This window comes from Crotalus tigris, unplaced genomic scaffold, assembly GCF_016545835.1.
Source record: "Crotalus tigris isolate CLP2741 ecotype Arizona unplaced genomic scaffold, ASM1654583v1 scf7180000019640.300790, whole genome shotgun sequence".
Classification (NCBI taxonomy): domain Eukaryota; kingdom Metazoa; phylum Chordata; class Lepidosauria; order Squamata; family Viperidae; genus Crotalus; species Crotalus tigris.
This window is the reverse complement of record NW_024097634.1, coordinates 206,254-230,431: the sequence shown is the minus strand read 5'-3', so window position 1 is coordinate 230,431 and position 24,178 is coordinate 206,254. Positions and strand designations below refer to the sequence as shown.

Genomic DNA, 24,178 nt, shown 5'->3' with positions numbered 1-24,178 from the left:
AATTAATAGAAGAGAGTCTTGACTGATTTTTATCCTGGAGATTTGCATATATCCTTTAAATAAAGAGAAAAACAAATTGCCAGTTGTGCAGAGTATAGATTAATAAATCTGGGTGTTTTTAAAAAATATTTTTTTCTCCCACTTTAGAGCAGAGACACTGAATGATATTTGCAGCAGCTTGAGGCTAGAGACTAGAATTACAATGCAGAATAAAATTGCCTACCTATTTTATTTGCTGCTTCACCTATCCTAAAACATACTTATTCTGTAACTGTCTTATTCTCAAAATCTTTTTGAACAAAAGTGTTCATGTGGATTTTAAGTATAACACAGAAACTTCTGGTTTTGGATACAGTTTGGGGTATTGTAAGAATAGCTGAGCTTATGACAAACACCACTGTGATTTCCTACAGGATAGTGGCAAAGCTGATAAAAACCCTGAGAGGAGTTTGATTAGAGTTTGAAGCAGCTGGGATTAGGATACCAACATGCAGGAGACAGCAGGTTGAAGCTTACTTATACCAGTTTTAAAAATAACAAGCTACACTAGGTTCCATCTATGAGCATGATTTATATCTTTCTTTTTGTGCCTAGTGCAAAATTGCTGTGGTTTATTTAGGCATGATTATCCTCCGTTCTTGAGGGCAATATCAGAAAATGTTTAGCAGCAGAGAAAGAAACCACAAAGGAGATCTGATAGCCTCAAAATCTGATGCAAGGCCTATAAGAATTGTTCTAGTAGTTCATTGATCAAAAGAATAATCAAAATGCCAAAGTATTTAAGCAGTAGAGCTTTTTGTAGAGCAGTGGTTCTCAACCTTCCCAATGGCGCGACCCTTTAATACAGTTCCTCATGTTGTGGTGACCCCCAACCCCCCCATCCAGCTGGCCGGGGGGGGGGTATCAAAAACTTGACCAAAAAAAAAGGAAAAAATGGGAAAGTATAGGTAGTCCTCGACTTACAACAATTCGCTTAGTGACTGTTAGAAGTTACAACAGCACTGAAAAAGCGAATTATGATCATTTTTCACACTTATGATTTATGATTCCCTTCCTTCTTTCTTTCCTTCACCTCCTTCTTAGTCTCTTCCTCCTTCCCTCCCTCCCTGCAATTGTCCCTTCCTTCCTTCTTTCCTTCCTTTCCTTCACCTCCTTCTTTGTCTCTTCCTCCTTTCCTCCCTCTCCCATTGTCCCTTCCTTCTTTCTTTCCTTCCTTTCCTTCCCTTCCCTTAGTCTCTTCCTCCTTCCCTCCCTCTCTCCCATTGTCCCTTCCTTCCTTCTTTCCTTCCTTTCCTTCACCTCCTTCTTAGTCTCTTCCTCTTTCCCTCCTTCTCTCCCATTGTCCCTCCCTCCCTCCCTTCCTTCCTTCCTTCCTTCCTTCCTTCCTTCCTTCCCTCTTTGTCCCTTCCTCCCTTCCATTGTTCCTTCCTTCCCTCTCTCATTGTTCCTTACTTCCCTCCCTCTTCGTCCCTTCCTTCCTCCCCCCCCCCTCCATGCCCAGGAAGGGACAAGGGGAGGGGGATAGGCTGCCAGCGTGGCTGGGGGCTTTGCTGCTGGCAAACCTGCCTGAGCACAGGCAGAGACAGGAGAGCTCCGCCCAGCTCACTTGCTCAGCTTCACCGAAAGACGTGCCGCTTGCTAAGTTAGCAGAAGCTCCAGGATCAGCGCTGGGCTACAGCTGATTCACGCTTCTGCTAAATTAGCGTTATGTTTTCTAGCAAAGCTCGAGCAAGTTTGCTGGGCAGGAGCCAAGGAGAGCAGTTACAGCTGCAGAAGCGCGGATCAGCTGTAGAGGCTCGCCTGGATCCGGGACAAGAGGGAGGGAAGGAAGGACGGAAGGGACAAGGGGAAAGAGGGAAGGAAGGAGGGACAAAGAGGGAGGCGAAAGGAAGGAAGGGACAAGGGGGAGAGGGAGGGAAGGAGGGACAAAGAGGGAGGCGAAGGAAAGGAAGGAAGGAAGGAAGGAAGGAAGGAAGGAAGGAAGGAAGGAAGGAAGGAAGGGAAGGGACAATGGGAGAGGGAGGGAAGGAGGAAGAGACCGAGAGGTAGGGAAGGAAAGGAAGTTCCAGCCAGGAGAGGCTTGCCAGCCTGCCTGCCTGCCAAGGAACAGAAATGCGCAAAGCCAAGGAGAAGAAGGTGGCGGTTTCCTCCCAAAGGGGGCTCCTTTTCTCCATCCCTTCCCTGGGTTTGTGGGGAATTTCTTGTCACCAACGCTGACAGGTGCTCCTTCGAGCCCGCTGCGAGCTTTCTCGCCCCCTTTGCTTCTCCCCCCCTCCCCCGCTTTCGTGAGGATTGTGGCACCCTTGGGAAGCCGATTGTGCTTTGAAGCTTAGGAGAGGAGGAGGAGTTCCTTCCTCCTTCCCTCCCTCTCTCCCTGTCAAGCCCCTGCAGGCTCGACATGAACAGGCGGAGGAGGAGGCGAGGACGGGCGGGGTGGCAAAGGAGACTGGCGGCCGTCACCAGACCTGCCGGCTGACAAGTGCAAGTTCGGGGGTCGCCAGCTGACAGGCGCAGGAGTTGGGTGCTGCATGGCTTCCCCTTCGCTGACCTGCGTGCACAAGAAGAAGTCAATCTGATTGCTGTACAATGAGTCTCTGGGGAGGGTGGGGCCTTGCTCTACGCCTGCGCTCTTCATGCGCCCCCTGCAGGACACATTTGGTAGAGTTCGTGCAGACTGCCGCCAAGCAGCATATTTTCCAGAAACAAGTGAGGTGGAGCGGAGGGGGGAAGGGAGAGAAGGCAGTTGACAAGCCCTGCCTAAGACCATCGGAAATATATGTTTTCCGATGGCCTTAGGCGACCCCTGTGAAAGGCTCGTGGGACTCCCAAAAGGGTCGTGACCCACAGGTTGAGAACCGCTGCTGTAGAGGAATGTCAGTTACTGATGCTATTTTGTGTACAATATCATGCAGAACCATCTCTGGGTTGTGCCTCTGTGTTTTCCTTATTTCAGAACAATTTTTTTTAAAGTACTATCATCTCAAATCTGTTCTGATGAATTTTATTTTAATTAGTACATTGTGCTAATTTACATGTGGTGCTGCACTGAACTTATTGTCTTTCTCTCTCTCCCTCTCACAGATACTGGTATTAATAAAGCCATGCAACCAGATACAGACAAAACCAGGGGACGACTTAGGAAACCAGACATGGTTCTGTATGTCCCAAGAGCAAGACGTGAGATGGCAGCCTCAAAAAGTGGCACTTCCGTGGCCACCAAATGTGGGAGGGAAAGTCACTGCACCGCCATAGTGAAGGAGAGTGTTAAAGCATGTGAGACAGGACAAAACCCTAAAACTAGGAAAGAGCTGCTTCAGAATGATCAGGGAAAAGCCAAGTGTCCTCAAAAACAGAGAAGAACTTTTTTCCAAGACTCAAGTCATAATGATTCATTCTGCCAAAAAAAACTAGGCACAAAGACTCAGGGAGAGAAGAGTCCAACATTCCATCAGAAGGCCACATCACATCAGTTGTTCCCTTCTTTTAGCTTCCCAGACCCAACTCTTACTGGAGTGAATGAAACAGAGACATATGGGTGCTGTACTGTACAATCTGCTGTCTCAGGGGAAAGAATGGCAGATTTCCAGCCAGAGATTAGTAGTATCAACATCTCATGGAAAAACAAGCGTAAGAACCCATCAGAAAAGCAGGTCACCAGCAGGACCAGGAGGGCAGTACTTGTCTCAAAAGAAGCAGGACTGGATGAAGATGGTAAGCGGACTGTCTCGGAACAGAAAATGCTAAGTGAAGATAGCAAGCTACTTTGCAAAAACAACGGAGCAAAGCCTTTAAGTAAAGATGGTTCAGTATTGACTGGAATAAGTGAGAACAGTATATCTGGAAATGCAGACAAGAGGATTCCAGAAAACATAGAGACATATAAGGGTAGTTCATCCATCTGCACAGAGGAAGGAAACTCTGATTCAGCATCCATAAGTAACTGTGGTTTGCTGGAGCACATTGATAAAAGCAATCTGTTTCCTATGGAGATAACTAAGTATAATAGATGCAAATGTATAGAGCAAAGCAATGCCAGTCAAACAGCAATGAGTGACAATGGCATCTTAGAATATGCCGTGGTAGAGCCAAAGGAATGTGATAGATTTGAAGATGCAAAGGAGAGCGTTCCTGCTTCAGCACAAGCAAATGAGCATGGTGACAAGAATGAGAGTGGTATCTCCCATCATTCAGTTAAATTTATCTCTGATCAGGTTGGAGTGAGCTCAGATAATTTGACTGCTGATAGTAGTGGGAACATTTTAATTCAGGTGGAGACACATAACCTCATGGAGAATGCAGAACAGTTTCCAGATAATTCAAATGTGTCTATAGGTGTTAGTTGTTCAGACAGGACATCTGAGAAGATAGAAGATCTAACCAATTCTGTCTTTAAGGTAGCAGGTGATGAAAAGTTACAGGCATGTGATAGTAAACATGATAAGGAGAAAAGCCTCTGTCATGAGACAGGCCAGTGTAAAGTTTATACATTTGAGGCAAAGGCTACACGGACAACAGCGGAAAGCATTTTGGACTTGATTGACCAGAACACTGAGAGTAGAAGTAGTGTGGAGCCAATTTGTCCTTCCAAGGAGACTACCAGCTGGTCGCTGAAGTGTGCCTCTGAGAAAATGGCATGTTGTCCAGGAAGCATATTGGAGAGAATAGGAATGCCCTTAGGAGTGGAAAAGCCAGCTTTGGGAGAACTGCAGTATCCCTCTGAAGACAAAGGAGAAGAACCACCCACAAATTGTGTGCCATCTAGTTCAGAAGAAACCACCAAGACCAGCACTGGTCCTGTAAATCACAGTGAGGCTGACAACATGGCAGATGAGAGCTGGGATGCCCTGTTTAATGATGATGGGGATTGCTTGGATCCACAATTATTAGAGCAGGTGAGTTTTTCCCCCCAGAGCTGAAGCAAAATGGTAAGAGCTGCATGCATGTCACAGGCATGTGACATGGCCAGCTTGAATCTAATATATGCTTACATCAAAGCTAGCTCAGTCTGGTCTCTTCCTGCCTTTTACTGGAAGATCAAGCCATAATCATTACACATAGAATTCTCTGTTGAAAAATTCAAACCGTGATGCTCAGAGTAAACTGGAAAACCATTCAAAATACATATACATGGTTTTGTAATTTAGCCCAGTGTTGTTTCTAAATATATTTTTTTTAATTTTGTATTATCTGCATGTTATTGCGAGATGAAGGAGAGTCAATGCCATTGGAAAATGGTATACAAGGGCAGGAAAATTGGCAATTGCCTTCATAGGAAGGAAAAAACAAAAATGGAGCCCAACGACACCTTTTCTGATAGACTTTATTAAAAGACTCCTGCCTTTTAATAAAATATGTTAGTTGAAAAAGGTGACTCCTGATTGTTTGCTACCATACATTAATGTGGCTCTCCTTCTGCAGTATCTACAAGAAGCAGAATGAAACCCCAGAAATAATAAAAACTGTAAAGCTCCAATTATATTAGTGAAAATATGCCCTATTTCTTGAACATTTAGTAGAGGTTTATATTATTTCCCCCATTCACTGTCCATGAGAGTTAGTAGTTCACCCAGAAAAGCTCTTATCAAGGATGCACATTAAATAATATTTTTTTGGGGGGGGCTACGTGCTTTCTGTTCTCTTTGATAAATTACAGGGAAGATCGTGTATGGTCTGCAGTAGGAACTGGAAGAAAATTCTGCATCCTGCATGGCTAGCTTGTAGCACAAACATTGGCGATGAAATCATAAAACAAAGAGAAGCAACGTGAATGATTATTTATAAATCCAACACCTGCAGTGGGCTGAAGCTCAATAAGGCCAGGCTCTGGAATGCAATAAAGAAATATCCTCCATTGACAGTATATAAAATGCATGTAATCAAGCAGGGGGAAGTGCTGTGCGTGGGGCCTGCGTTGCCATTGAGCAGCTTCAGCATGATGAACACCAGCATGGAAAGATGGACTGTGAAGCTTCATGAAAATGGCAGTTTTTTAATTGGCTTTGACTTGTTAGCATATTGCCCTGTAAGGGTAGTGCTGAATGTGTGGCGATGAGAAGCACAGCCCAGGGAATGTGCTTGCCTTGCCTTCACTTTACGAGGAAATCTCAGTGTTGGCTGGATGGCTGAGGACCCTTATTAAAGCTTAAATCAATATCGCGGCCTTGTACTTTTGGAGTGACGCAAAGGTACCTAAAGTAACAAAGTATCCTAATATTGCTGCAAACTGCATATAGGCTGCTCAGGAGTCAAGGTTGATCTGAGTTGATTCAGCTTGCTAATAGCTCCTGCAAACCACTGAAATTAACGAAGCAGGCTCATTACCCAGGCTTAGCTCATAAACCATCCTAAAATTCCCTATAACGGAACCTGCTAAAACTCTGCAGGGCCTGCTTTTACAGGAAATGGCTGTGGGTTCACTACTGCTTATTCCACTTTTTTACAGTCTAGAAATTAAATCTCTCTTACTAAGAAGGTAATCCAGATCACACGTGTGGCATATATGGTGGAAAAGAACTCTCTACTTTCCTATGTTGACATGAGAGCACCTCAAGGGCAATCTTTCTTTCTCAGAATAAAAAGAGCAACAGGAATGCAATTGCTGTACAGATCAGTGGCACCGGATGTCTGTTTCACAATACGGCAGGCCTCCGAGGCACGGGGCATCCTTCACCCGTGCTCAGCAAATGAAACTATATCCTTGTGCAAGAGAACATCTTACTGCATTTACATTTTTCTGCAGCTGTGATAGCTTGCCTGGTGCTTTGGGCTGAAAAATGAGCAAGAGAATTATTTGCATTCATTCATTCAATTACTATAGCCACACATCCCAATCAATGACTCTGGGCAGTTTACAATTCAAAAATTATATTGCATGCTGGTGGGCATTGGGAAAGGAAAAACAGTTTAGACTATCTATCCTAGGGCTATGTCCTTTGCTTTCAATAAGGCTTGGTCTGCTCTGTTGGTATTGTCAGAAGAAATTGTTGTCCATACTTAACCAGGACCAGTAAGGGTGTCTCTTGCTCCAACCACAAAGCTAGTGATCACTTCGCATTATTATGAATTCAGCATTATAGAATATTTCTGCTTGGTTGAGCTAAGCCTGTGTCTGCTTTTATAAGAAATTATACAGTACACTCTGTGCATTAAATCTTACCAGTTTTAAAAAGTTAGGGATAGTTTCTTTTTTCCTACGTCTTTCTTTTTGCTTGGCAGAAAGTGCATTCTCCATAGCTAAGAAAGTGGAGGTAAAATATGGCACTGATTCCTTAATAAAAACTGGGTGATATAGCCTGTCAAGGAAACAAGTTCTTGGCCCTTTTTCAGCAGACACCTCTTATAGCCTACAGATTTCTTCAACGTTCTAGTAATTGTACCATTGCACTTAGAAAAGGAAAGGCCCAGCAGTACCGTGTGCCACAGACACTTCAAGGAAAAACAAACCAAAATAGGAACATAATCTTTTAACCTTGAAGGCAGGATCCAAATGAAAAGAATCCGGTTATCTTTGTTAGGAAGATCTCATAGGGTAATCTATGAAGTCACTGATTTAGGGCAACTTCCCTCAAAACTGTGAATTGCAGCTTCCTATGACCAATCATCAAAAATGGTAGAGGGAGAAGTACAGCCCAAAATATCTGGTTGCTGGAAGTCTGGTTAGCAGCACATTCAGATCAAGATTGTTGTCAGATTACATATGGCAGTGAGCTTCACTATGCTTGAACCACTCCTTTGAGCGTGTCTACCACCATTGCTTGCTTACCAATAGGTTTATAAGTGTGTGAAGGTGTATGTGTGTCTGTGTGCAATTTGTGCTTCTCATATTTTCTTTAATGAACATGGAGCTCTGTGTGTGATTGCATCAATAAGACACTTTCACATGTTATTAGATCTGATTTCTCTCCCCCATTGCTTACTAGAAAGGACCTGTCATCAGGCTCATGAAATAGCAGGGCTCCAGGATCATGAGACAGATGGATTTAAAAAGATTCTTTTAAAAGTGCCTCACAAAAGGGTGCAATGCCACAAATTTACCTTAACAAAGAAAAATGTTGTGTTAATAAAAACCGTGAATATGGGACAATAGCCAGAAAAATGAGTTCGTGTAAGACTTCTGTTGAGACCAATTACCCATAGTATCACTTTAATGAGGTACAAGATTTTGTTTGGATAAAACAGGACTTGAGTTGCACACTGTGACAGATCTTGGGCTGTGTGTGAGCTGTATTCCTTGTTCGTGTGGGGAAAAGTCGGCATTCAAGCATTCCAAAAATTCTTAGTGGGCAATCTAATTGAACAAAGGGAGATTTCACACCAGCAAGCACTACCTGAGAGTTATAGTCACTGCTTAAATTATTTTGCATATGTTACTGTATGAGATCATTGCATATGTTAAAATGCTATTCATTTAATCCCAATGGAAATTTCCTGTAAAAAGATAAAAGGTAGAATTTGACTTTTCTGCAGCGGCTGTAGCCATGTTAATGCAAAGGTGCATTTATCCATATCTTCCTGTTTGTGCTGAAGAAAGAATAAGGTGAGATAAAAAAAAGAGGATAAAAAAACCCCAATCCTTCACAAACAACTCGTATCTAAATAAAGCAGGATTTGTGCTATTATTTGCCCCACTGAGTTTACTAAGGTCAGTCTAACTCATTTTGTTATAAAAGAGCAAGGTTAGGGAGAGAGGGTTACTCATGGGGAAAAGAGAAAAGCGAGGAAATTTTGGCATATTCCAGAGAAAATACTTTTAATGTGATTATAGGTTGTGTGTTAGGGCTCTAATGTTTATATATGAAGAAGATAGGAGCGTCGTGCTTATTCTTCATCTTTGTGAGTATTGAAGTGAAAGAAAGAAACACAGATACGTGTGTTTTCCTTTGGAATGAGGAAGGAGGTATATGTTTTAGGTGAAATATGTGAAATTAGGATTTGTGCCGTGCACCTCCCAAACCTCAGCCTTTCCTATAGTATTGGATTATAGTTCTCATCATTTCAAGCCAGCATGCCTAGTGGCTCTATTGAAAGGGCTGAAAGTGGGGATGGCTCCTGAATGAGTTTAAAGGCTGCAGTGATCTTATCTGTCTGGTGAAAGCAACAAGATTTGTTTATTTAGCATTTGGGTAAATGTTTCGTCTAGCAAGGAAAATTGGGATTTTGCTCTGATATTAGACTACTTGATTCTTTACTCTAAAATTTTGGATGGATTTTATTATTATTATTATTCTACAAACTTCCTTCCTTCCTTCCTTCCTTCCTTCCCCCCTCCCTCCCTCCCTCCTTCCTTTTCCCTAATTGCCTGGGCATCCAGAGACACAACCTGTCCCACCACAGGCATGAGTACTCTTTGGAAAGGAGACTTTCAACCAAAAGCTGGGGCTGACTTTATGCGCAGTTAAGTTCACAGTTCCTTATGCAGTTCATGATAGGAAATTCCAACACTAATGGGCCCACACTCTCATTATGAATAAACCCTTTTAAACATACTTGTAACGATACAAAGCTATAGACACACTGCATTACCTGGTGCACATATGTATGAGTAGCTAGCTGTCTGGTTGACTCAGATTTCACAATTAAAATTGCAATTTGTACACGTGGAAAGTTTTAAGAAACTTTGTCTTGTATTTCCAGTGGTCCCTGGAGGCAAATTCTAATCTTTGCATTTTGTGAACTGTCCTGTTTTGACTTGTCATCCTCCTTGCATCCAGTGGTTTGTGAAGGGCAGGGGTGCTCATGCAGTGTGCATTCCACAATCTCAGATAATCTTCTGTGCCACTTGATATTATGAGCACTCTGCTCCATAAAGCATGTCTGAGGCCCGATCCTGCTGGGATGTAGTGTTGTTCATTTGAACTTTAGATGCTCAGGTTCATGGCTTAGTTTTATTAAACCCAGCAAGATACATCCTTCTTTAGGTTCCTGTTGCGACAGTTCCACCTCTTTCTCTCTGGATTGCCATCTTTTTCTTATATGATCCTACCGCAAATCCACATTCCAGGAAGAATTATCTGAATTACTGTATTTTATTGACTCAAGAGAGGTGAATTTATAGAGTCTCCCTGTGGAACTGTGGTTTGTCCTGGTAGAGATGCTTGAAAAAACAGAAATCCGCCTGAGTTATAGTCTTCTTTGCCAACAGACTATGTGCTGATGTGTGCCATTAAAAACCCAGGACAAGAGTTCTACGAACAGATCAGCAGCAGCAATAGTAATCAGCATCCATCTGTCAATCGCAACACAGCCAGAATGACTTGGCATCCTTATTGGAAGAGACATGTCTTTGGAACAGAATGGAATGGCCAGAGCAAGGCAATTTGGTGCAAGGGTCAATGTCCATTATGTTATCATGAGACAGGTTTGGTGACAATATCAAAGATTTCTTGAGAAGAACTCTGCCAATTCAGAGATGCTTGTAGAAGCTGTGGTTCCTTCACTGCAGAAGCAAATGTCACTCTTGGATGACCTTTCTGATTTAGGGTTGAAGACCATGTCAAACATGCAGTTTCCTTGTGAAATATAATCACTTTATGAATTTATTTACAAAACATTGTTTTGCATTGCGTTTAAGTCCTGAGAAGATCATCAGGTAAAAATTAGCTATAATCAAAACCAGAGCGCATATAAAAAAGTAGAACAAAGCCAATCAAATATTTATGCAGCAGGCAAGATTTTTAAAACACTAAAGACAACTCTCTTTTGAAAAAGAGTCTGCATTAGGTGTGGGCTCCATAGCCAGGTGCTGCCACTGATAAAACCTTGTAATGCATCTCTACCATTTGCCCTCTTTTGGCAGCAGAATAACCAGACTTGACAAGTACGTGCAAGTCAAGGATAACAAAGTGTTCTGGTCTCAAATCATTTTAGACTTTAAAGATAATAATCAGCAATTTGTATTAGACCAGAAACAGTCAGAAGTCAGTGCAGTTTAAACAAGAACAGGGCAATATTTTCAGAAAAGCAGATCCAAGAATTTTTTGAAAATAGCTATATCTTCCAATTGCAAAATAAACATCTTGTGTTACATTTAATTACTATTAGCTGTAATTGCCATTAACTGTTATGCATTAATGTGTTAATTTATTTGTACACATTATCTATTTAAAGATGTTTACCAGGACATATTCCAAGGAATATATTGGGCTCAGATCTTCTCCTTGTACCCCAGTCTTGCAGTTAGCATTTTATCTCGTATCTATTCTAACCATATCTAGTCACCATGCGGCTTGCCATAGTTGTTTTACTAACTGCATTTTGCAACTATCTCAGGTATTGGTTTAGATGTAACTAATGCCTTCCTGCTGGATGGATGCTTACTGAAGCAGATGTTCATTCTAGCTTCCTCCTCTGGAAACAATGAGGGAGAAATCCACCTAAATCTGGGGAAAGAGCATGCAAGCAGCAGAAGGCACCTAATCAATAACTCCCAATCTCCCATGGATGATCAATCCTTTTCCAGAGCTGAGTCTATAGTCCCATCAATCAGCTAGTGCACCCATTCCCAGCTGACATAAATGTTTGCGATGAGACAAGAGAGAGGCTGTCGTTTAAGGGTTGGGATATAAAATTAGACAATGGAGTAGATCTCTGAAATGACATCTGGAATCTACCTTGGCCAATGCTCATTTCAAAAAAAAAAAATCAAAACAAAAGACAGTTTTGCTGTGTATCCTGCGCTTCATGCTTATAATTAGTCTCTGCCCTCCCTCCAGCTGTCTACCTGCACTCTCCGTGGCACAAGGCTACAGGAGCCGCATTTTGATTATTACAACTATTCTCCAGCTGATCAGGACATGAGTGACTCTGAGCTGCCACATGTCATTGAAATCTATGACTTCCCACCAGAATTCCGCACTGAGGATCTACTGTGTGTCTTCTGCCATTACCAGTAAGCAGTTTGGTTCTGTTTCTCACTTGTGTTTTCCAGCGTAGTCTATCCTCTGAGCTGAAGTGGCTAAGATGTAGCACGTTAGAACTGCACCTTTTCAGTGACTTGTTTATTTAAGAGTCACTGACCAGCTGCTTGCTTTTATTGCAGCCACCCCTGCTTCAAGGCCATTATTATCAGCTTTTTCTAATGATGCTCAAGTTTGGTATGTTATTGCCACCCATCAAGAAATATTGTATTGTTCCCGTTCTCTAAATATTCTTCCTGTCCTGCAGTGAGAAATCCAAGTGAACACACATCTATTTCCTAACTATATATTTTCTTTGAAGTTGCATGTAGTTTGATAGTTTTTGTTGTTGTTGTTGTTGTTGTTATTGGATCACTGCCAATTTTTCAACTTTTCTTCTTTCATCAGGAAAAAAGGCTTTGACATTAAATGGATAGATGATACACATGCTCTGGGTATCTTCTCCAGTCCTATCACAGGTATGACCTGCTTCTGAAGACCAGACCTGCTGGGTGTGGTGTCCTTGGATGGAAGATGGTAGATGACAGCATTTGTTGGGTGGGGAGACTCAGGGCTCCTGTTCTCTTCCTCCCATTTCTCATCTGACATTGCCTTTATTCACCATAGCACGGGACGCTCTCAATACCAAACATCTGATGGTGAAAACCCGTCCCCTGTCACAAGCTACACAAGCTGCAAGGACCAAAGCCAGAGCTTATGCGGGTGAGTCCAGAAAAATTCAAAGAATCTCCCAGATTAACATTTTCTAGCTGCTGAGTCATATATATAGTCTTGCTATCGGTATTAACGGAGGCCATCTGATTTTATACAGAGACAGAAGTGAGGCTTCAACTGTCCTATCCACCTTTGCTCTGCACATGTCATAGATTGATTAGTTCTGGTCCTTAGTGCTGATAAAAATGCCTCCCGATCAAGAAAACTGTTCCATTGGAAATATCCATCATTCCCTCTTAAATTTAGCCTTTAGAATCCTGTGCACGCTTCTCCAGTGAAAGAGCTACACTAACATCTGTTGATGGTGTCCTCTTAGCATTGCAACATTAGCAAGGATCAATCCTATAAAAAGCTGGGTCATCCCCTCTCGAGTTGCTGTTGGCTGAACTAATTCCCAAGACTCTTTTCAGGCAAATATGATGTGCTGCTCCATGACTTCAGTAGTAAGCACAGCAAATATTTTTTTAGTTTTCCAATCCTGGGTTGTCCAACATCTGTAAGACTGAAAAGTGAGTAGCACAATGTTAACACTGCCATATCGCATGGTCTGATTTCAACATTGTATTATGGGGATAGAATTAATAGATCTGGAGAAACAGCAACTGTAAAGCTCTGAAAGCACTTGTATATTTGGCCAGTGGTTTCTTAAGTTCATTGCAACTTGTCCTCTTTACTATTCTTTTTTCTCCCAGTTTCATGGGAAAGTCCATTAAAGTTGCTACCAATCTGTCACTCTGTCTTGTTACATTTGAAGTAGAAAGGAATGCCTATGTTTTGGGGAAGAGAGCCATCTGTTCATATTTAAATATGCTTGTCTGTTTTTCCCTCCTCTTAGAATTCCTGCAACCCGCCAAAGAGCGTCCTGAGACCTCAGCTGCTCTGGCCAGGAGACTGGTGACAGGTGCCCTTGGTGTGCGAAGCAAGCAGAGCAAGGCCGAACGTGAAGCTGAACGCAAGCAGTTACAAGCAGCTCGAGGTAAGCTTGAAGGAGCAGAGACACTGTGGTGTTGGAGGGGTGTGTGTGTCTGTGTGTGTCCGTGTGTAAGAAGTTGGAAGATATAGGAATGGATATTTTACTTCTACTGGTAGGAGTACCAAATGGCTAAGATGGAAAAAATGCAGGCTGCAGTATCATAGATAGCAATGAGAAAAATTACATTATTTCTCTGTGTCTTGGTTTCAAGCTACCTTGCTACCCATCTCATTTACTATCCACATTCAGGAAGTCTATCTGGTCTAAATGTCTGCTTCAGTGCAGTAAGCCAAAACATCTTTGCTATCACTCTGCCAGATCTACCTGAGTTCCCTAGGGAACCTCTGAATGGCCAGTGATTTCCTTGTCTCAGGTTCATCAGAAAAACTGACTGCGCTCTCCTGAAATATGCAGGGATATACAAGAAAGAATCAAGTGCGCTTAACTCTTCAGCATCTCACTCTCTGCCCATCCTTTATGTGCACCAACCAGAGAGCAGTGATAAAGCTATTGGTCTGGCTGGGGGAAGGAGAGTTTTCCATCCTAGATGGAAAACTAATGAAATCAACGAAGTCTTTGCAGATTCTTACTGTACCCTTCTCTGGTAGAAATAGAAAGAAGACAGTTTCTGCAGAATCAGTCAGTTTCTGCAGAATAGCTTGTGGATATTTGAAAATGAATTCCCCCACCCTGCAATGGTGTAATCCCTTGAGTAATCCCTTGAGTAAAGGGTTAGTTTACTCTTTAGTTGATGCCCGTGTCTATGGTACAGTCTTCTGTTTATGATGGGCATCTGGACGCATGTGATCTTCGGAGGATTCTACCTAGCTTATCTCCAACTCCTCATCCTCCTGGATTGCCCAAATTGAAATTGAACCCACATGTTTGACAATGCAGCTTTTTGCCCCTAGGGGTGTAAAGGACAATCATGTTGAATGACTAGAAAATATAGCATAATAAATGTATTAGTTATAAAAGCTATCAGAAGTGTATTTCCTCTTGCAAAATGGTAAATCTTCTGAACAACCTCTGTTCCAGCTCATAATCTTGTAACTAAAAATTCACCCTGTACACTTGTTTTCAATTTAATCAGAATTTCTGAGTTTTGGGAAGAAATGTATTATTTATTTTATTTACCTGATAGATTTCTGCCCAGCTTTTCCATAGTAGCTCTAAGTGGCTTTCATGGATAAATCTTATTTATTTATTTATTTATTAAAATCCTGTGAGATAGATCGGGCTGAGAATTGAATATGACTGGGTGACCTGAATCCGGGTGTTTGCAGTCCCTAGACAGAACCCCTGAGAAGTTTTTTGCCAGAGCTGGTGGATATGAAAGGCAGAGCTGAATCTTGTCCAGATGGATCAGAAATGATAAAAAATGAGGATGAAAACATTAAATATAGAAGCTATGAACTCCCTCTTGAAAAAGAAAGGGTAGAAGTTAGTTTTACTGGCCCCGTGATCTTTTATGAAAGTGCTATACTTCAAGCTCACATTTATCATTCAGGCAGCATTGAAAATCAGATGAGAAATGCAGTTCATTTACAATGCAAATATTATATTTGTAGTATTTTTCTTTAACAACATCCTTTGCACCTCAGGAATATGCTGATGGCTTTTTGTCAGTTCAAATGATAAATCTCCAGGTCTTCCGTTTTCTAACATCGCCTCTTCTCTCTAATAATTCTGGTAAACTCAAGTCCTCTATCTTTGCCTTTCCCTACAGCCCCTCCCCTCCCCCCATTTTTCTATGGCATATCCTTAAGCAGATATTTTGTAGAGTATCTGTTGACCTTCTTCAATTGTTCTTTTGAAACTGGAGCATAAGCATTGATTATTCCAGTTTTTTTAGACGTTCTTATTGTAATTAACTGTTAAAGATTGCTTTTTTCTACTGGTTTGGCTTTTTGAATAGGACATGTGTCCGATAATCACTGTCATTTTTTCCATCAATACTATTGGGATCAGATATTCTATAAGTTCAGTGCAAAAGACATTTGGGGGGGGGGGGAAGCATCAACATTAAGTATGTGATGTCCAGGTTTATGTAGCCTTGTTAATGGAATGCCTTTATTGTCCTTACTAAGGTCTTGCCTCTTCGAATCCATGCAAGATCTAGCAATTGTTATTTTCCTGTCCTTTTTCTTGAAGGGGATTGGAAGAGAGCAAGGACTCCCAGGAGCAGCGAGAGCAGTTTATAGCTCTAATTAAATGCCTTGAGGGAAGAAAGCTGTGGTATATCCAGTCCCTCTAGGAAAAAGATATATGGGAAATGTGATTGTGTCAGGTCTTCAGTGTTCAGCTAAGGACACTAGGTGGCGCTCCAGTTCTGTTTACTGTACTGAACAATAGTGCCACTCCAGAATTCAAAACCCTGAGGCAGGCTGAGCTTCAAAAATGTAAGAAGAAGACATGCATAAGAATAGCTAATTTATTTTAATTGTAGCTACCAACTCAGTAATTTGCTACTCTTCTCTGCTGAGTAAGCTTTTAAGTGGATTACAAGCAAATTCTCTAGGCTGCTGTCAGGTGAAATGCAGTTCTGTAAGACGTTGCCTGGATCTGTAAGAAGGGATAGGATTCAGGCACGCTGGGCAGGGGAATTGAGTAAAGACTTCCAGTGTGCAATGATGTGAGCGTGTCCACAGTTTGCTGAGGTAGATCTTGATCTCTGCACCAACTAAGCAGAGACAACAGCCTTCTATGTCACGAGGGATATCAAGAGAGAATGCATGCACACCAAGGCTGCACTTAAGGGTTACCAAAGTCCTGGAAGTTGCTTCTCTGATCAGCTCTATATCATATGACCGCTACTTCCCTAACCACATTATTCTCTTGCAGAGCGGAAGCTCTTGGAGGCCAAGCAAAAGGAAGATGCCTGGGAAGGTCGTGAGTGAGTCAGCAGCCAGTGTGAGAAGAGGAATGTTGATCAGGCCTGCTTGAAAACTTCATGGAGTGGAACTGACAAATGGCAGCTTGTGCTTACAGCACTGAGGGAATCTACCATCCCCTTTGTGGGGAGGAAGCAATAAGATATGGGGAGTTGTGAGTGCATTGGAGTAGCCAGACATGCCAGGGTGAGTCATGTGAACCCAAGCTACTGGGTTGACTGGAAGACTGTAAAAGAATGGGACTGGAGTCTGGCAGTACCTCAGGAAGAGCTGCTATATTGTTAACAGTCCTGCCAGTGCTGTTCTGAATGCCATAGAATGTAATCCAAATGCACTCATCACATTAGTTTAAGGCAGCATGGATGCAGGCCCTATCTGTGCTCTGGGTCACTGAATCATGTTGTGCTCAGTGGGATGGGACTGAATTGCGATAGCTTTTAGATCAGGCCCACTAGGATGGCCAGGTGCCCAATGCTGAGCTTGCTATTAAAGATGATTTGATTTTATATGGTGTCGTGTGATGCAGGCAGCTTTACTGCCTCCAAGTAACTCTATGAATCTTCAGCACTGGAAATTAAGCAGAGGTGTGACAGCAGTTCAATGAGTTGTTGTTACTCTGGTTGGCCTAGACCGAGAGCCTCCTCTTCCAGATTCTTTAGAATGGAAGTCAGCATAAGATGCCCAGAAGAAAGGAGCTTCTCTCTTATAAACCCATTGCTGGTAGAACCCTGGTAAGTTCACCTGAAGAGCTGAGATGAAAGCAACGCCTCCTCGATGTGGAAATCAGGAGACCCTGCTACCCAAGCAGATTCTGGACCTCCTAGCAGAACCATTCCCAAGAGGCTCTGTGCACTTGTGGGATTCCCCTCCTTCTGGCAGGAACATGTTGGCAGCAGTCCTTGCAGCATGTCACTCCCACCCTGTAAAAACAGGCATAAGTAAAAAGCAAGCCAGCTCTGGCCTGTTGGATTTCACTTTACAGGCATCCCCCCCCCCCTTGCCTCCCATCCCTAGGAATGCTTCCCAAAGACCAGCAAACAAGGTCCTTTCTGTTCTGAGCAGCTGCATTACCACCACCCAAAAAGCAGGCAGATTGGCTGCTTCCTGTAAGTGTACATCAACAACACACCTTTGCCAGACTGAGCCGGAGATTCCTGTGGTCAGACACTCCCAGCTGTGCTTGGGGTCAAGCCCTCTAAGCTTGGACCAAGAATTTGGGGTGTCTCCGCTTGGTGCAGAGATCAAGATCCAAACATATCAATCTAATCTTGCTACTGCACAGCGGCAGACACGATTGCTGCTCAAACTCTAGATCAACAGAATCTGTCCTAGTCCCAAGTTGTGGGTCAAGACAGCGCATCAGAGGTCATTGGAGGTGGCATTTGGGAAGAGAGAGAGAGAGAGAGCAAAGTTCACTGGGGAGTGCCTGGCCTGCCACATTGACCTAGTCAGAGAGAGACTGGAAATGCTCTGTATGGGACATTCTGGCTGAGACTGTTTGGGGTCAGATCGCACACAGTAGGCCAAGGCAGCTCTCAGAGCTGGAATGTTCTGGCAAGCTGCCTTTTGCTGGCCAGCCAGACATCTCCATACCTGGAACAGCAACCGGTTGCGTCTCCATTTGAGCAGGGTGGAATGTTTGCCTGTGATGTGGGCAATATTCTGAAATAGGAGCGGATGGGTAGTTACTGCTTTTCCTGGCAATTCTAATAGCCTAATTCCCTGCTCTGCCAAGCAAGTGATACCTGAAACAAGCCCTGTCTATTTGATCCAACTAAATATTCTCAAATCTGATACACCAGAGTGGCTAAATTAGGTTTCATTCCCATTTATAGTTTTTGGCAGTTTGCAGAGCCTCCCTGCATGAAAGGCCATCAGCATTTGCATCAGAGTAGACTAGCCATCCAAGTAATTTCATATTTATTGAGAAACAATTACAGTGAAGCTCATTGAAGAATTGTATTTAATTCTTTTGTAAATGTGGCTTTAAGGTAAACATGCAGATCATTCTTCAAGTTGACATACCCAGGTCCTGTGCTCAGCTGGTCTCATGCCTTATTCCAGACAGGATTTGTCTTTTCGATCTGTTATTATCCTCTTTTCCTGTACTCTTTGTCATTTCTGTTACAATTGCACTGTTGTAAACCATGCCATAGAATTTGAGAACTATTTAAGTATCTCCAGAAACAGATTTGTCTCCTCGGTGTTGCTTTAAAATCTAAGTACCAAAAGTGTGTAGTGTTCAGATCTGAATTATGCAAAGAGGCTTCAGATTTAGCATAGACACCCAGCCCCCTCCCCCCCATCAGCAGTTCTTTAAAGGAGACAGGCCCCTTCCTGGTCTTCCATAATCATCTCTATGCTCAAGAAATGACATGAGTAAGTTGAGTTCAGAAGGCATTAAAAGCATCTGTGAACACTCATGTGTTCTTGGATGTTCCCCTTGTATCAGGGCTTATCAGATTCCCTGTCCCATCTACCTTTCAATTTTTTCTAGTTTCTCTTAATTTTAAAAGAAGACAGAGAAAGCATGCAGAACACGCTTGGATCCTTTAAACTCATTAAAATAGTGCTGCTCTGGGACATGTGACCAAAAAGTGAGATTTTAAATGAAGATGGCAACACTCCAAGCTCATTGCCTCTCCACAGAGGGAAGATGTTTTTCTGGATTTCTTTTTCTTCTGTTGCCCCTGGTTTGATCTGGGTCATTCTTGAACTCAGTTTTTTTTTTTTTTTTTTTTGCTTGCTTGCTTTATTTCCAGCACCAAATTACTTTGTTTGCTTTATTTCCAAATTTGGCCCTGGTCTGTTCAGTTCTCAGATAATTATTGTGCTGAGGAGAGGCAGAAGAGTCCTGGGTCCCTCTGCGTAATTTCTTCCAAATATTCCATTGGATTGGAAATATTTGATTCTTGTCCTTTTTTGTCCTCTGCTGCTGATAAAATCTTGTGTCCCAAAAACTTTTGCCAGCCACAGAAATTGAAGAGTATATTCAAACGCATGTCAGTGACCATTATGCTGACCAATGGTGGATAAATTAAGACAGGTTCTGCCCATTTGTATTAATTAGCAACTCTGTTACATAAATATTGCAGATATACAGTATTATGTAGAGAAGGCATTCAACTGACATCACTGTTGTGATTAGAGTATCAGTATGTGTGTGCACAGAAACAATCAGTCCACAAAACTCATGGGGGGAGGGGGAATTGGCAGGCTAAAAAAGGAACAAGAGACGTTGAACTTTAGATCTAAAGTACCAGCTTCCAGCATCATCTTTATTTACAATAATTCCTCTGGGCCTCATAGACATTCTTTTAAAATAAAAGTGGTGGGTTACTGCAGCCCAGTGTTTTGTTCAAGGCTGCCTATTTGGCCAGAGAAAAGGCTAGCTAAAAGCTACTTATTTATTTTGCAATATTTGTAAATCACTCTAATCCTCCGACACTCTGGGAACTGTAGGAGTATCATGGGAGCTAGTGTAGTTAACAATCAGCAATTTATATAGAGTTGCTTTCTGGTAATGGGCTATTTGTGATTGCTCATGCTTGCTATAACAGCCACTTGGGGAAAAGTCAAGTCCACCCACTCTTCTCCCCCTCATGGCAACCTGTGGTGTGAGTGCCTGTGATGCGCTCACAAAACTCAAACCTGGCTCTGACTCAGATAGGTTGGAGAACCCTGATATCAATTATGGGCTGGTCAGTTGGACATTCCTGGAAGGATTAGAGGAGCTTGCTGGGCTCTGACTCTCTATCTCTCCTGGTTGTTTAACACAATCCCTCTCAAGGGCCTTCCTCTGACCACGTACTCATTCTCACATAATTTAAGCCCAGTTTGATTCTTGTGGGTTGCTGGATCCTCTGCAAGGTTCAGTGGCACAGGCCTAAAACTGTGCCAGCAGCTGATTCATTTTTTTTCTGGGCATTGATCGTTGGTAAAGCATCTTCAGATTTCACCTTCTGAATATTCCCTCACTGCAGCACTCCTGAACTGGGGTTAGGAAGAGGAGAAATGTGTTAACACAAGAGTCAGTAATTTGGTTCAAAGCAAGAATACTTTTTAAAATGGCAAAATGTTTCTAGGTATTTTCATATCAGAACTGCGGTCATCCAAGGAAACCTGGCCATTGTTGGTTGCAGAATACAATTATTGAATTTACTGCACATTTCAAGATAGAAACTTGGAAAATCTGATCCGGCCAATTCTGGCTTGGGCACCCTGCCCATTCTCCTCTGCAGTGATCCTATTGTGACTCAGGCGCTACTTTATCAGGAAATAATATTTTAGCTAAATTCAGCCCTATTGGTATTATGAAGAACATTTAATACTCAAAAGTAGTATTGAAGCAGTACCATAAATGGCTATGAAAGAAAATATCCTCCGGAGTGGTATGTTTAATTCTTTCTTCATTTCTTAAATCCTCAGTTTAATTGAGTTGAGTTGGAATGAGAGTTTGGATCTTTGCCATCTATTAAGGAATCATTGTAATCCGTTCCAGTGGAATTCAGTTCCCTCTGTTTGTTGCGTGATAAATTTCCATTTCTTGTTCATCTGTTGTATATATAATCCTCTTTTCATGGTTGCATTTCTCTTGGGAAAACATGTGCATTTTTCCAGCTATTTAAAATGTAGTGCTTTCTTTCTGAGAAAAATTAAGTATTCTTCCCTGTCCAAATATACATCTAGTGTTGTTGGAATTGCTTTTTGAGACATGAAAGTTGGATGGAAGTTGCCTCACCATCATAAGAACAGTCTAAGTCAGTGTTTCTCAACTTTGGCAATTTGAAGATATGTGGACTTCAACTTCCAGAATTCTGGGGGTTGAAATCCACATGTTTTCTATCTGGCAAGGTTAAAAACACTGGTCTAAGTGTTCTTTGCAGAAGTACCAGGCACATAGGAACTTCTAGAAGAGACTTTTCTGCTTGATCAGCCTGCCATACACTTCAAATTTTATGAGAGGTTGCTGACAATAACATATTTTGTCTTCCACTACTTAAGGAAATATATAAAGACAGAATAACTGTATGATATCTCTTGATTGGTAAAGTTGGCAAGTATCTGGAAACAGCACAGATGTGACATGGTGTAAAGTTAATGACTCCAAAAGCCTCAAACTCGTACTTTTGAAACAAGAATTTTGATATTTGAACACTTCAATAAGGGTCAGAGCAGCATCAAACGCTTTTGGTGAAGTTGGGACAGCCATTTTGAGTCTGAAATGGGGTGTTTCAACCTCAAATAATTCAGACTAGAAATCTTTTGCATACTCTAATACCTTAAAATGGAGAATTAAATGAGTAAGGTAAATGTGAGTCTGTATATAATTAAGAAGAGGCTGTGCAAGAAGTTTGGAAGTGAAGGAGAAATGACTAAGAAGCAGACAGATAATTTATGGAGATGTGGGGGATATGAAAATGTAGGGAATGAGCATATTGAGCAAGTGAAAATTTGAGGCGCTAGGCTTTTTTTGCACATCAGCATGAAAAATGGCATTAAATTAATAGATGAGGATTTTATGTCATAGAATGAATATGAATTCTATGTTCTTTCATGTCCTTTCTGTTCCATGTAAGCCTCAAATATGGTTGCCTTCTTGCCTGTGCCCTCCATTAAACCATGAAGGTTCTGTTCAGCTTCCACTGTTAAATCCATCCTGCAGATTGCAATCAATTTCTCTTTTGCTTTTCCTGTTCCCCATGTTTCAGTTATTTCTGCTTCCCTTATGCCTGTCTGGTCCATCTAGCAGAGATATTTAATCTTCAGAGCGAAGATCACATAAATTACTTGATACAAATGATGACAAGGAGAAAAAAAATCAAAGGAGATGAGGAGTCTAAGAAAATAGAATCAGTCTCATATTGCAGAGTTAGCATAGCACTGAGCTGGAAGATGGAAGTCTGAGGTTGTACATACAAGATATTTCATGAAAAATGACTCCCCTTGAATTGCGAGTTGGTGAGAAAATTTGCTGAAGAAGCTTACTAAGAATATTGGTCGCACAAATAAATATTGAACTTATATTATACTCACAGCTAAAATAATGTGTACAAAAGTGTTGAAATTGCTTTCCAGAAACTCCTGGAGTTTCTCCATGAGAAAACCAGGAAAGATATACATGTTTTCCAGGAAGAGAGCTTAGGTCTCATTTTTTACTGTCTTCTTCAGAGTTGAAGAGAATTCTTGCTTGTACTTTAAAGAATAAAGACCATATCAAGACACTACTTGAGATGAAGAGCATGAGGACCCTTTATTCCATTCCATACACAAAGTATTATTTCAGTGTGACAGCAATTTCTATAGCTTCAAAAGCAACAGAACATGCACACTTATGTTCTATAGCATCTTAACACTGCTTCCTGTCAAAGTATATGAAATGGATGTTTCCTCTACCTAACAGAAGATTGGTCTTCATACTGCTACTGCTTGATGCTGAACAGAAGAGACAAGTGAAGTTTAATAAACTCTGCCTCTTTTTCAGAATTTAGAAAAATTCTTCTTTGGGGGAATTAATGGCAAAAGATTGATTATTAGAGTGTTGTTTTTTGAAAGTTGTAAATGGGCTGAAGGTCTATATGTAATTGAAATAAAATTTTGGAGTTAATTATAAGAAGGTTTCCTATGGGAAATGGCTGGTGTTTTGAATTCTGAAAAAAAAGATAGGATGGGACCTTGAAAGTTGGACACTAAAGGGAACCCAAGATTACAATTAAAGGAGATGTCCACTTAAACTTGGCTTACCAACACAGAATGGAGCAAAACACTTTAACATTGGACACATTGAAGGATATTAAAGGATATGTGTGAACAAAAGAATGCCTGCCTACAATGTTTAGATAAACAGTGTGTAAATGATTTTATAAAAGAGGAACAGGTTCTACCAGATAAGACTGATATTGATTTGAACATGGATTTAAAAATGGCAGACTACAAGAATGATCTGGAAAAAAGATGATATGTTGGGTATACGAATGAAACTGGCTGATGTCTTAATAATGAAAAGGGATATATACCAGTAAATAAAAAAACAGAAGAATGACTTGGATAACCTTCCTGTGTTAAATTTATAAAAGAGGCCTGCTGAATTTTGAAGGATTTTATGAAATGATACAAAGGAAAATAAATCTGGTACATATTTGAAGAGATTACAGAACAAGATTGTGAAATATAAGGGAAATAAATATAAAATTGGTTTATTTGGTCAAGGTTAAAAAAATTATATTTTTTAATATCTTTTTTAGTTTGTATTAGCTTTTATCTTTTTAATTGTAACATTTAATAAAATTATTACAATTTTTTTCACTCCATTTTCACACCCATTCTCCAGAAACCAAATTGAAGCCAACCTTAATTTCCCCCCCCCCACACACACACATTTCTCTTGGCCTTGAAGCCCAGAAAGCCCCATGAGCGAATCAGTTCTCTTTCCGGTTGAGAATTCAGATAATGAGAATCAGCGTCCCACTGCCTGAATTGTCACAGGTCTGGGAAAAATAAAAAATCTCCTGACCCTCCCTACTTCACATAAAATAGATTACCACCAGTCCAGTAACACTTTTTAAAGAGAATTGTTTCAGAGGAGGAGCCAAACTGTTGCGAAGGCTCCGTTTCAGCTAAAATACTCCTTTGCTAGTTTGTGAATTTGGAAGAATTGTATATCAGCATTTTTGTGATCAGGT

At 41.4% G+C, this 24,178-nt stretch overlaps 1 protein-coding gene across 2 annotated transcripts in view; it reads left to right on the top strand.

Annotated features, from left to right (window-relative positions):
• The window catches only part of R3HCC1L (R3H domain and coiled-coil containing 1 like), a 38,504-nt gene extending 21,502 nt beyond the window's left edge, over nt 1-17,002 (top strand). For both annotated transcript variants that reach the window (XM_039363970.1, XM_039363971.1), the window contains exons 2-7: nt 3,082-4,892; nt 11,712-11,887; nt 12,303-12,373; nt 12,522-12,617; nt 13,465-13,605; nt 16,447-17,002. In XM_039363970.1, the coding sequence (XP_039219904.1) occupies nt 3,102-4,892; nt 11,712-11,887; nt 12,303-12,373; nt 12,522-12,617; nt 13,465-13,605; nt 16,447-16,502 (2,331 nt within the window). In that variant the 5' untranslated portion in view covers nt 3,082-3,101 and the 3' untranslated portion in view covers nt 16,503-17,002. The remainder of the gene's footprint in view (nt 1-3,081; nt 4,893-11,711; nt 11,888-12,302; nt 12,374-12,521; nt 12,618-13,464; nt 13,606-16,446) is intronic.
• The last annotated feature ends 7,176 nt before the right edge of the window (nt 17,003-24,178 follow it).